Source organism: Tiliqua scincoides, chromosome 10 (assembly GCF_035046505.1).
Source record: "Tiliqua scincoides isolate rTilSci1 chromosome 10, rTilSci1.hap2, whole genome shotgun sequence".
Classification (NCBI taxonomy): Eukaryota; Metazoa; Chordata; class Lepidosauria; order Squamata; family Scincidae; genus Tiliqua; species Tiliqua scincoides.
The window spans coordinates 27117148-27130435 of record NC_089830.1 but is presented as its reverse complement, the minus strand read 5'-3'; the positions used below and the strand labels follow the sequence as shown (position 1 = coordinate 27130435).

The 13288-nt window shown below is 54.3% G+C and overlaps 2 protein-coding genes across 7 annotated transcripts in view; one reads left to right on the top strand and one right to left on the bottom strand.

Annotated features, from left to right (window-relative positions):
- DMPK (DM1 protein kinase) overlaps positions 1–3361 on the top strand; it is a 28730-nt gene extending 25369 nt beyond the window's left edge. For 3 of the 6 annotated variants that reach the window (XM_066638200.1, XM_066638201.1, XM_066638199.1), the window contains one exon: positions 1591–3361. In XM_066638200.1, the coding sequence (XP_066494297.1) occupies positions 1591–1689 (99 nt within the window). In that variant the 3' untranslated portion in view covers positions 1690–3361. The remainder of the gene's footprint in view (positions 1–1590) is intronic. The other 3 variants (XM_066638202.1, XM_066638203.1, XM_066638204.1) reach the window with 2 other exon arrangements.
- Positions 3006–11522, bottom strand: DMWD (DM1 locus, WD repeat containing). Its single transcript, XM_066638127.1, has 4 exons — positions 11097–11522; positions 9644–9826; positions 7847–9100; positions 3006–6888 (listed from the first exon to the last, which is right to left on the bottom strand). Exons 1-4 carry the CDS (start codon positions 11520–11522, stop codon positions 6841–6843), a joined length of 1911 nt encoding a protein of 636 aa, XP_066494224.1. The 3' UTR covers positions 3006–6840.
- Positions 11523–13288: the final 1766 nt, after the last annotated feature.

Genomic DNA, 13288 nt, shown 5'->3' with positions numbered 1-13288 from the left:
TCTAGATTGAAGAGCCCCACATGCTGTAGCCTTTCCTCGTAAGGGAGGTGCCTCAGCCCATTAATCATTTTGGTTGCTCTCCTCTGCACCTTTTTCATTTCCACAATATCCTTTCTGAAATGTGGAAACCAGAACTAGACGCAATACTCCAGGTGTGGCCTCACCAGTGATTTGTACAGCGGCATTATAATATTAGCTGTCTTATTCTCAATATCTTTTCTAATGATCCCAAGCATGGAATTAGCCTTCTTTGCCAGTGCACGTTGGGTTGACACTTTCATTGAGCTGTCCACAAGCACCCCAAGATCTCCCTCCTGATAGACAGCTCAGAACCTGTTAGCTTATACGTAAAGCTTTGATTCTTTGCCCCAGTGTGCCTGACTTTACATTTACTTACACTGAAACGCAACTGCCATTTGGGCAGCTGTCTTTGGCAAAGCCGCATCCCATACATACAGAGATGGGGCCGCTTAGAGCAGTGATTTTCAACCTTTTTCATCTCGCGGCACACTGGCAAGGCACTAAAATGGTCAAGGCACACCATCAGCTTTTTGACAATTGACAAGGCATGTGATAGCAAGGCACATGCTATCAATGGGGGCTCAAATTCCCCAGTGGTCCTATTGATAAATGATCCTCCCCCAAATTCCCATGGCACACCTGGGGACCATTCGTGGCACACCAGTGTGCCGTGGCACAGTGGTTGAAAATGGCTGGCTTAGAGGAACTACTCTGGGCTTGGAGGAGCCCTGCATGTCTGTATGCAGATTTAGGTTCTCATGCCAGCAGGGGTGGGAGTGGATGGGCTGGTGGTGTCAGCCCAAAGGCACTCTGGTACCACTTCACTGGGAAATCCTCACCCGGACCCATCTTGCTGAGCACCAAGAGTGCACAAGCTGCAATGCAGGTCCCCTGCCTGGCCCTGGAGGCTGTTCCCTGCACCTGACAATCTTGGCCTGGTCTCCTTCCGGTGAGATTCTGCAGTTCTGGTCCTCCCACAGAACGCTCCTGGCTCAGGCCTCCCAGAGGCAGCAAGCCACACCTGGGCAGCATCACACTGCGCAGCACAAGGGAGACGAGCGTGTTGGGAAGAAGGCTGGGCCAGAGCCCTTTTTCCTGCGGCTGCTTTTCTAGCAGGCAGGGAGATGTTCAGTGGCAGTCTTGCTGCCTTGCCAGAGCAGCAATACCTGCTGGGGAGAGCCCCCTGCTAGCCCTGGTATGATTCCCTGCTCTGAGCCTGTCTCCTTTGATTCAGGGGAGCCACCCAGACCAGTGACTTGGGCACACGCTGGCAGTGGATGTGAGGAGGAAGTGCCCCCCTTTTCACATGTGATGCGAGCCCCCCATTTTTGACCCAGGCAAGATAGCGAGCACCAGCAGCCTCCTGGCCTGCACTGGCAGCAGCTACCCTGGCTCTTCGCAGGCGTGCTTCTGCCCAAGATACTTTCTGTTGAGGGGGAGGCCGGAGCCGGAGCCCCTCTCCATGCAGACAGGTTTGGTGGTGGCTCAAAAGAGCAGCTTGGCTCTGCCCCTCCAAGCTGCTCTTCCAGTGCCCTTCGCTTAGTGACGGGGCTCTTCTTTCCTCCACAGGCACATAGGCCCTGCATAGTCAAGGTGGGATACCTGCTCCTGTGTACTGGTGGATTTGTACTGGAGGCTTCAGCCCGGACCCTGGTGGAAGTGGTTTGAACACTGCCAGGGAGGCAGCTGTTCTGGCCACAATTTCTGGCGTAGCCCTGTGGGGCAAAGGGACACCTTCCTTTACCAGATGTCAATTACTCTGGGGGCATCTGGGGCCGAAAAGTGAAGAAAAGACTGGTCCCTGTGTCTTGGCAGCAAGGGGGGGGGAATGTTTCCAATCCCAGGTGTAAGCAGAACCACACAGCCTTGTCTCGGCTTCCTTTCGGCCCTCTTCATCCCCATCTTCTGCCTGTTCTGTCCAGAGGAAGAGATCCTCCTCAGCAGCAGTGCCCCCACCTCTTACTTCTGCTGACCTGAACTGGCTGAAAGGACTGTTTTGCACGGCTGTGAGAGGTCAGAGCCTACAAGGTACTCCAGGGAATTCCAGAGCCAACTCTGATCCCCCCTTAGTAGACCATTCCGTCTTGGGTGGGGGGCAAATGCCAGGAACTCATGGACCATGTCTTCCACAGCAGGCCTGAGCTTAGCCCCTAGGGGTCCTGGCCCCATCACTGTTTGCCCCCTTCTCAGCTCATGTGGGGAAATGATCCGGGAGTCCGTCTCAGCCCTTCTGCAGCCTCCAACCCCCTTCCTGCTGGAAAGAATGGGCTCTTGCCTCTTGATGTACTGCTCTCCATGAACCTTCGACTTTCAACCTTCTTGTGGGTGTTTCCTGAGAGGCAAAGCTGCAGCAGGAACCTTCCAGGGCTTTTCTGGTCCTCTGGCCCATGGGCTGTTTCTGCCATCCTCAAACAGCTGAGTTTGCTCGCCTCTGCTCCACGAACTAGTAGCAAGGACAAACCTCAGCAAGGTGACCTCTGCGGTGTCTTCTGCCCCCACCACAGCATGGCTGCTTGGGTCTGCTCCCTGCTGAGGGTTGGTGAAAAGAAGCCCTGTGGAGGGACAGCCCATGGAAAAGGACTGTGGCCTCTTCCCCTGAGCCTGGGCCACTGCAATTGAGCTCAAGAATTGCTAGACATGGTGGAGACAGGCTCCTCTTGTTCCGGAAGACTCTCCAGCATAAACTAGGGCACTGTATTTTGCACAAGGCACAGGTTGTAAATAGTGCCTCCGTGTTGTGGTTTTGGGCTGAGAGTGGGACAGCTGCGACGGAAAGAAGCCGAGACAGCTGCCACTTAGGACTTGGGCATGGCCCTGAATGAGGTTAGGCAGCCTTAGGCCTCTACTCACTTGGCAGTGATTGCCAGGGGAGGGGGGGCATGCTACTTGTGTGCCACAGACATTTGACTTGTACTTGCACTTCTACACTTCAGACACCTGGTGGCAACACTAATCCCCTTTCTTGCTCTGCACTGCAACACACAGAAGGTTCTTTAGTAATTTATTTGGAATTGTGTTTAGTTTTTAAATCTTATTGCCCCCTCAAGCAGGAGGGATACCTTTCCAAAATGCGAAGGAAAGTGGGCGTGAACCTGTTCCTGCAACGGGAGTGCATGGAAGGTGATTTCCCTTGTGGGGGCAACTGTGCTAGTTTAAACAGTGTTTGCACTATGCTCCTCTTGGCCTCTCTCCTCCACCCCTCCACTGTATTTATTACTCCTTTCCCCCTTAGTGTAGCATAGTACATTGGGTTGGATGCATGAGAACTCTGTATGTTTGTGATCCTGCAAGGGGAGGGAAGCTCCTCCTCTAGAGATGCAATAAAGTCAGATGATCCAGATGCTTGGTTGGACTGCAGTCCGGGAGGGGGGAGCTGAAAGCAAAGATCAAGAGAAGCAAGACATGAACTCATAACAGCATTTTCACTGGTGACACAGAAGTGACCCTCTCCACATTGTCCTCCAGAGTTCCTGCCTTGGATGGCACCTGGGGGGGGGATGCTCTACAAGCACCAGTTCTCCCCCCCCCTCCACAATTAACATTTAACAGGGGAGGCTGTGGTGTGAAAACAGTCTCTTTAGTATAAATAAGGAGTTCACGATTCTATAATTTAACACTTTTTGGACACAACAGTAACAAACGTTTAGAGCAGGTAGTAAAGTGACGAAGGCACAGGGAGGGCGCTGGCAGGTTCCAGGCGTGTTCTTCTGCGGACCTGGGGGGGGGGGGGAGAAGAGATTGAGGCTGCCAGACACCAGCTGGCAGACAAAGGCCACTGGGGGCCAGACAGAATGCAAGGGTGACATGCACTGGGAGGTGGGATGAGGGAGATGCACAGAGCAAAATTTAATACTGTCTTCCAATGTCTTTAAGTCCCACTGCAAAAGAGCCACGCAGATTTGAAGCCAACCCCTTTCCCCCTCGCTCCCCCTGCTAGCTTTTACCAGACTGGGATGAAGCAGACGCAAGTGGTGTTCAGTGGTTCTGGACCCAGTATGGCTTTTTTCCTAGAGGGGTGAGGAGCAGTCCCATGATGTTAAGTCCACACCTGCAAGAGATGTTCACATGCCCCAGTGGAAGAGGATGTCAGTGGTGTCTGGGTCAAATTCTACCAGACGGAGAGCTGAAGATGGACTCCCAGCGAGGCACGATGCTATCCAGATGGATCCCCTGCCAAGCTGAAGCTTGCCTCCTAGACTCAGCTGGGTGAAGGATAGGAATGAAAGTGCAGACCTGTGAGGGATTCAGGCGCTCAGTCTGAGCAGACACGTCAGGGCTGGGTCCTGGGCACATCTGGAGTGCAAGGACTTGACGCCAGGCACGGTGAAGCTGTGAGTTTACCCTGTGGAACACACACATGGTCCACTTCCCCAACCACTGTGAAACTGCAGCCAGCCCACAAGCACGTGTAGGATTCCAGGGAAGAACTTCTGGTCCCAGAGGGGCGTGGGCTTCAGGGCATAGCTGCACCAAAGGGCCTCTTGTTTTAGAAGCTGGCCACTGCAGGCGGAACTTCCCTACAGACCACTACAGCTGGCCCCCTTCACCCAAATGCTCACCCCAGCAAGTTATAGCACAATATACAGCAGCCACTAAAACCACAGAATACTGTCAGGTGTCAATGCATCCAAGTGAGTTTGAGTGACTATTTAGGGGCACATCAAGCAACCGTGGGGGACTTCATCAAAGGGGTGGGTGCAGAAAGGGGCTGGGCCCTGTACATCTCAAAATCACGGCCTTTCCCTTGTGGTCCAAAAGAACTGCTCTACAGGGTGAGAAGCAGTGTGGAATACAAGCCCCACAGGGATAAATGGGCCAAGAGGCCCTCTCCAGATTTCCCATCATACACCTGAGACAGAAACCACTCCCAAAGCCTGTTTGCTCTCACTGGACCCCAGCAGAGACATTTCTTCTTGTCAAAGATTTGCTGAAGCAGGCACTCCTCTCAAAAGCTTGCAGACTGTTCTCAATCCAAATCAAAAACAAAGAAACGTAGTGCCTCAAGCTTATGCGTGGGCTTTGAACCCTGACCAGACTCCCTCTGAGAGGAAGGGAAGTGCAGTTCACCTCCTCACTCCAGCTCACCTGGAGGCCCAGGACCAGGTTCTGTCCTCAAATGGAGACTGATAGTCAACTCTTATGCTTTGAACTTGCCCTAATTTAGAAAGGCAGTCTAAACCGGCTGCGCAGTTAATGCAATGCTACACACAAATCACAGCTGTAGTGCAGATTCCAAATCTTGAATATATGTGTATTTAATCCATATGCACCGATAAATAAAACACATGTGCAAATAAAAGTGTACATATATACACTGTATTATTGATGTTCCTAATGTAGTATATGGTTTCACAACTTTTAAAACTGCCCTTGAAATCATTCATAGGCTCAAAACATTTTTGGGACGCTTTAAATGGTCGTACATTGGATTAAACACACATATTGATATTGTGCTGTGAATTATCCTGTTTCTAAGCACTCAGCTTCTGAAGACTTGGTCCTAAAAGCTAGTCAAGTTACTCCCCAGGGTGGGGACATCCTGCTTCAGGAACAACTATCAAATGTCTGCCTTCAGTGTCTGGTGAACCGAGGACTGTTCCAGTATTTTAACTGGTGAAACTCGGAAGAGGCAGGTCTCTTCTAAAATCTTTGCTTACAAGTGGCTGAAATGGGCAAACTGATTTCATTCTTCCAGTCCAGGATTTTGCAACCCACCCTTAGACAGATGGCTATTTAAAACTTGCCTGGATGCTTCTGTACAGACAGAATGAGCACATGCTGGGGGATCTGAAACATGAACACGTGTGCACAGATCTCTCTCAACCTGCAGGGGAGTAATAAAAGCGAACTGAGCAGAGTTATAGAGGCTGGAATGCCCCCAGCAAGCCAGGGACCAGATCCAAGCTAGAGGCAGGCCTCTTGACGGGGGAGAAGCACTGGTTGCCTGCAAGCAGTCTTCAAATCCAAGGACCAGCCACTTCAGAAATGAGTCAATTTTGCTTCTCAGAGAACTGCAGAGAAGTATTTGAATGAAGCTGCAGGGAAGAGGACAACACAGCAGGCAGACATCTGGGCCCCAACGCTGAAGAGCGACACTGGCAAGGACAGACAGTGGGGGCTGCTGGGCAGTACCATGCTGGACCTTGGTGCTGAGTGCCACTTCTTTGGGGGTCTGGCTGGTTGTACTGCTTGGGGCACAGGGGTGCGTGCGGCTGGAGACTGTCTGCCAGGTGGGGACATCTGTCTGTTTCCTCGAGTCAGGAAAAGAATGAGGGCATCTTGTGCAAAACACACACAAAAATAAAATCAAAAGAGAATTGAAAAAGCAGGAGGAAGAAGACAGGGGTTCCTTTGTGAGCTGGGAAAGCCATTTTCCCTGTGCAAAAAGGACTCCTGCTTTCTTTGAGAAACGGGACTGGGATAGATGAAAATCCGGAGACGCTCCGTCAAGTCCAGGGCAGCACAGCTGAGAGGCAGTCAGGAATCCCTGCTGGGGGAGGGGGTGGTGCGGGGAGCAGCCCAGTTCACCCTTGTGCAAAATCTGCCCCTCCAGCGGCCTGTGCTACGATCTTAGCTTTAAATACGGTCCATTAATTAATACTTTAAATAGCTTAGAAGTGCAAAGGATTCCTGTGCTACATAAAGTCTCAATATATTAACTCTGTTAGTCTGTCTCTTTCCATACAGTTAGTGTCGTAGGCGAGGAGGGAGAATCTGTACATACAGCAGTTGTTAAAGAGGCAGGGAGCTTCACTGGCAGGGCCAAGAGCCAGAGGTGCCTACTGGGAGGTCCGCCAGTCATGGAACGTCAGAGCTGGGCTATACCACCGTGCCGCTTGGGGATCCGCCATTCTGGGAGTTCAGGGCCTGAAAAGATACAATGGTTTGGGGAGGGATGTAAAGGAGATGCAAAGAGCAGATAAAGATGAGACTAAAAAGAACTCTCTCTGCATACAGAAAAAGAGCAGGCTGAATCTTTTCCCCTAAGCTGCTTTTTTCCCTATGGGCAGGGAGCTGCTTAACACAAAAAAGTGTTCAAACAGTCTGGAACTCCTGAACCCTGAACTCCTGCTGGGTGAGAAGGCCACAGACACCAGCTACCCCTGCCACCATGGCAGGACTCTGGGTGTCTTCCAGCCAGGAAATAGGGTGAAGGAGGAGAATGATTGCCAGAGGCAGCCACTTCAGTGTCCAAATTTACACCTCAGCAAAAATAGGGGCAGAAAGGAGAAAACAAAGTAACGAAGACACTGTGTGCCTTGGCCTCTTAACCCATCCACTCTTGCACCAGCGCCTCCTTTGTCTCCCTTTCTAGCAATCACACCCCCCCCCCGGGTAGCATTCTGAGAACACCATCCCATTTCTCCCTCCTGGGCCATCCATTCTCGGTTGTGTCTGGGTGCTTTCATCACTGAATGCCAAGTGTCTTTACAGCTGACCCTGGGGCCAGGTTTCAGTTCACAACTAGGAGTATCGCTGGCTGTTATATCTGGGGACTTGGAAGGACTCTCCTTCATTAATTAAAAAAAACTGCTTTTCCTACTGCATGCAGTTTGACTTATTGGTGGGGAGACTGATGTCAGGAGGATCTTCCTCTGGGGTCATAAAGCAGCATCTGGTCCCTGCTAGCTCCACAAATATGACAGGCCAAATTCCCACCTAAGGAAGCCAAATGAAAAGGTGCAGAATTGCACACTGAACTGGCACAAACACTCAGGAAACAGAAAGCAGCCAACCACTAAATCCAGATGAACTTCAAAACAGAAGCCGTGAGTTTGGAAAGGAAGTGCAGGCCCCAAACCAGCAGGGGCACCATTTCACTCACCGCTTTCCCTGGCCGGGCCCACGTACAGATGAGGCCCTCCTGGCAGGCGGTGATGATACAGTCCTCCAAAAAGAGCAAAACGGTCAGCCTCTCATGGGCAATCTTTTTACACACCAGCGGCTCCAGGAGGGGCACCTCGTTGATGCGGGGGCACAGAGCAGTGCCCAGGACCTTGGCGGTGTCCAGCTTGCTTTTGGGCACCACGTTCAGCTTGTCACTGCTCTTGCTGATGTTGCCCAGGCTGTGGTAGCGCTTGTGCTCTTTCTCGGCGCTCTTGTCCTTCCGCTCCTGCAAGGTGAGGGTGGCAAACTTGCCAATGCTAAAGGGCACTGCACCATCTGCCACGTGACTCTTGGCGGCACTGGTGACGGCCGGGTGGGGCAGGCTGTTGGAGCGGGACAGCGAGCGAGGCAAAGCGCCACTGCCCGACTCCGCCGCCAAGCTGCTTCCTCCGCTCCCTGAAGGGGGAATGCTGGCACTGAAGGTGTTTGTGAGCGTTCGGGCCCGGGAGAGTGGATGATGAGGGTACAGGACGTCCTCTGTCAGGTCCCAAAGGCAGAACTGGGTGTCCTGGCCAGCCGACCCAAAGCGGTAAGTCACCGATGGGGTGCTTTTCGTGCTGTGCTTGGAGAGGTGGGACAGGGTGCTGCTGGTCCGCACCCTGCCAAAATTGGTAGAGTCTTGGATGTCCTCGTCACTCCCACTGAACTCCCCACTCTCATCGTCCTCCGTGCTAGTTGTGTAGGGGTCAAAAGCCACTGCATTGACCCATGACTTGTGGCCGTGGCCTCTGGCGATGACTCGGCCCTCGGCAAAGGACCAAACTGTCACAAGGTCATCCTCACCACCCGTCACGATGTAGCGCCCATCAGGGCTCCAGCAGACGCACAACAGACCCCCAAAGTAGCTCTTCATCATCCCCTGCAGAAGCATGGAGTCAAAGTGGAAGACACGCAGGCAGCCATCTTGGCTGACACAAGCCAGGTAGCGGCCGTCGGGGGAGAAGGCAAATTCGTTGAGTGCCCCTTCACCCACCGCCCACTTCAGCAAGGGGTTGCGGGCACTCTTGCTTTTGCACGCATAGACCGTGAAGCCCTCGCCTTGCTTGAGGAGGGTGTACTGGGGGGAGGCTGAGCCGCAAGGGTGCTCCACGTTGTAGAGGTACAGGTGGCCACTCGCATGGGAGGCCAAGAAGAGGCTCTCGGTCTCAGGGATCCACTTCACAAATGTCACCTTTGTCTTGTCAATCAGCCTCTATGGGGCAGGAGAGAAAAAAAAAGTAGGGAGAACCTTAGAAGCAAGCGATGGGGGACAGGAGGACAAACACCCAATTACACCACCCTCCATGCTCCGTGCATTTCCAGCACATCCCACATCCACAGCAGGAGGATCTGAAAAGTGGCACAAGTGCCACGACTGCCATCTAGGTGAAGACCATTCACTCAAGCCCCAACAACTAGCACTGTGCCCAGTCGGGGAAGAAACCCCTGCCTCTTTCCAAGAACTGCTGTGCCATTCCTCAGTCAGGGAGGATCCATTTGCGAGTAGCTTTACCTATGTTTGACCCTAGGCTCTTCTGAGAAATCTTCAGGGACCCAAGCTGCTTTTAGGCTGCTTGAAAGCCACTGCTTTGGTCAATTCACCGACCAAACAAACGGATGAACCATATTATTATGACAAATAATAAGTCATGGAACAGGGACCCAGAGCACAGAAAGACAGAAAAGGACCCACTGCATCTGGGAGGACAGAAGGAGTAACTCAAACTCTCAGTGAACCTGCGCTGCCTTGACTCACCTCCTCGTTGAAGAGTTTGCTGGTGTCTTTCTTGATGAGGTCCAGGTACTGCACCTGCCCAGCGGAGAAGCCCACCAGCAGTGAGATGCTCTCTGAAGCAGCGGTGAACTGGTTAAAGTCATGGCAGGTGGGCTGCGTCCCCTTGTAGATCCGCTTGTCGATGGGCTTCTTCAGGTCAATGGACTGGAATGGCAGCAAGAGGCTTAGATAAGAAGGTGAAGGCACAACTGGGTTGCTCTAAGATAGCATTTCTCAACATATGTGCCTGCTGCACCACTCTGCATCATCCACCTATTTGGAAGTACCACCAGAAGTCATCACCAGCTACTTCCGGATTGGGAGGCCAGATGCAATGCAACCAACACCGGTAAGAGGCTCAGGGTGGACAAGAGGGCTTTTTCAAACATGCCAAAAGTGCACACTGGAGTTCTGTCTGCCAAGTCAAATCTCCTACTACTGCTTGTTGCATTGTGTTGCAGGTCTCACTTCCAGGCAGCAGGGACTTGGGGGTCCTGCGAGTACGACTGGACACCATCTCAAGTACCCGCAGTGGAATGAGTACCACCAGTTGAGAAACACTGCTCTAAGAGAAGGTGGATGGGCTGGGTGGAGCGAAGCTGCACCCCTCCCCGGCTGACTATCCTGACTCTTCTGCCCATATTTATTCCCTGGATAACCCCAAATCCTAGGAAGACTGGGACACCATCTCCTTGTACCCGAAGGGGTACACCAGATGTTTCCCTTTATCTGGTGCTGCTCTAGTCTAGTGCTCTTCAACCTCTGCGATTCCTATAAGTTGCTGCAACCGCACAAGTGAGAAGTGAGGCTTCATGATCCATGAGTCCCAGTAGTACAAGGCAGGAACCTCTCTCTCAGTGACTCTGGGTCCAGAGCTCCACCAGGAGCAGCTTCACATGGCTAGTCCACTTTGAGGCGGCTGGTAGCTTCTGGGGCAGGGAGACGCCTTCCTGGTCAGGCGGCTTTGGGGTGTTGACAGCAGGGGCGTGCGGTGGGTGGGGAGGCAGGTGAGACAGAGCCTCCCCGGTGGAGTCCTTCGAAAAGCGCCACCACCATGGGAGGCACCCAAGCACTCTGCGTGTGGGTGGTGGGTGCCTCCCACGGCAGCGGCACTTTTCGAAAGACTCTGCCGGGGAGGCTCTGCCTCACCGCCCACCCCTACTCCTAAGGGCCTGATCGATCCTGTCCAAAGGGCCCGATCCTGTCCAACCCTTTCTGCCTCCCCTCACATAGGTGGTGCTTTCCGAAGGGCTCTGGTGGTGGGGGGGCTCTGCCTCACCTGCCACCTGCCCCCTGCGCCACACAGCCCTGGCTGCTGCGGGACCTTCTGGGCCCGATCCTGTGCACGCCTCCTCAGGAGTAAGTCCCACTACCGCGCATGGGGCTCACTCCTGGGCAAGCAAACCCCAAGGGGCGTTCCCCCCCCGCCACTCACCCGCCGCCCCCGGCCGGGCGTACCCCCGGAGCCCGAGTAGAAGTAGAGCTCGCGGCCCAGGTTGAAGCAAACGCGGCTGCGCTCGGCGGCCAGGCCGGCCGGGTCCCCCTCGGCGCCGGCGTCGCCCGCGCCCCCCGCGGCCGGGCCGAGGCGCACGAGCGAGAGGCGCACGGGGGGCAGCGCCGGGGCGGGCGGCGCGGGGGCGGCTCCGGGGGGCGCGGCGGCGGGCGGCGGCGGCGGCGCGGTGGGCACGGACGGGGCGGGCCGCGGGCGCGGCTCGGCGCCGCCCAGCAGCCGGTAGGCGCCTTCGCGCGTGCGGAACTGGCTCTTGATCTCGTGCGGCGGCTGCGGCTGCGGCGGCGGGGAGGGGCCGCCCTCGGGGCCCGGCGCCGCGGCCGGGGCGGGAGGAGCCAGCGCCGCCGCCATCTTCCCGCCGCGCCGGGCCGCCGCCTGCCTGCCTGCCGGAAGCCGTGACCCCGGCCGACCCGGAAGCCGCGCCGTGGAGCGCTGGCAACGGGAGAGGGCGTTGCTCGGCAACGGGGCGGCGGCCCTTAGCAACGCGCCTCCGGGCGGCGCATTCCGGTGACGTCACGCTGACGTGAGTAGAGGCCCTTGGCAACGGCAGGGGCTGGAGGAGGGCCCTTAGCAACGGGACGCCCGGCTCCTAGCAGAAGGGAGAGGGGAAGGGGCGGGGCAGGGCAGGGCAGGGCTCGGCCCAGACAGGGCAGCCGCTGACACTGAGAACCTAAGAACAGCCCCACCGGATCAGGCCATAGGCCCATCTAGTCCAGCTTCCTGTATCTCACAGCGGCCCACCAAATGCCCCAGGGAGCACACCAGATAACAAGAGACCTGCAAGGCTTCCTGGGAATTGTAGTTAAGAACATAAGAACAGCCCCACTGGATCAGGCCATAGGCCCATCTAGTCCAGCTTCCTGTATCTCACAGCGGCCCACCAAATGCCCCAGGGAGCACACCAGATAACAAGAGACCTCATCCTGGTGCCCTCCCTTGCATCTGGCATTTCGACATAGCCCATTTCTAAAATCAGGAGGTTGCGCATACACATCATGGCTTGTACCCCGTAATGGATTTTTCCTCCAGAAACTTGTCCAATCCCCTTTTAAAGGCATCCAGACCAGATGCCATCAAAACATCCTGTCGCAAGGAGTTCCACAGACCAACCACACGCTGAGTAAAGAAATATTTTCTCTTGTCTGCTCTAACTCTCCCAACACTCAATTTTAGTGGCTGTCCCCTGGTTCTGGTGTTATGTGAGAGTGTAAAGAGCATCTCCCTATCCACTCTGTCCATCCCCTGCATAATTTTCTATGTCTCAATCATGTCCCCCCTCAGGCGTCTCTTTTCTAGGCTGAAGAGGCCCAAACGCCATAGCCTTTCCTCATAAGGAAGGTGCCCCAGTCCAGTAATCATCTTAGTCGCTCTCTTTTGCACGTGGAGGTGGACACTGGAGGTGGGAGAGGTAGAACTGACAAAGGAGTAGTGTCTGTGGAACTCCCTGCCACAGAACCCTCAGGGTCTTGGGCAAACTTTTTTTACTGCGGCATGTCGTTGATCTGTGGAACTCCCTGCCACAGTGTGCTGTGCCTCAGAGTTTTGAGGGTGAGGTCCCAGGGCAGCCTGCCTCCAAGCCTGGTGGGGGGGGCAGCTAGCCCCCCACCCCTGCCTATGCCCTGGTTCTTATGTGATGCATCACTTATCTCTCTCTTTCGGTCCGCAGCTGCCTGCTGCTGGAACCCCCACCCTCAGGAGTGAAGCCCAGGACTGTTAAACATTTTCCTGCTTGATGACACCACTTCCAATGGGTCCTGACAGATTCTCATTCTAAAAAGTAGGTCCCTGTGTTAAAGTTTGAGAACCACTGACCTAGAGGATTATTATTACTATTAAGAGAGTCATATGCTGCTGTCCAGCCAGGTCTCCTACAAACAGCCCAAGACAGAGTTCTGGGGCCCTCCTCCCTCCAGGCTATGGAGCCACTGAACTGCACTCACTGGGCCTGACTGTCCCACCAGCTCTGAACAACCCTAGCAGCAGTGCTGTCTGGCCACATTTACCACTTCACCTACCAGGATATCATGGGAGGCTCTCTCAAATGCTTTACTGAAACGCAGGTACACTTTTCCCACAGAGTTCCCCCAATCTTTTAAACAGGGTTTAAATACAGAACA

Coding starts and splice junctions, on each gene's coding strand:
- DMWD (XM_066638127.1), bottom strand. CDS start 11,522: ATGGCGGCGGCGCTGGCTCCTCCCGCCCCGGCCGCGGCGCCGGGCCCC. Junction 9,101..9,643: donor GCAAACTCTTCAACGAGGAG/GTGAGTCAAGGC, acceptor CCTGCCCCATAG/AGGCTGATTGACAAGACAAA. Junction 6,889..7,846: donor GGGCCCGGCCAGGGAAAGCG/GTGAGTGAAATG, acceptor GTATCTTTTCAG/GCCCTGAACTCCCAGAATGG.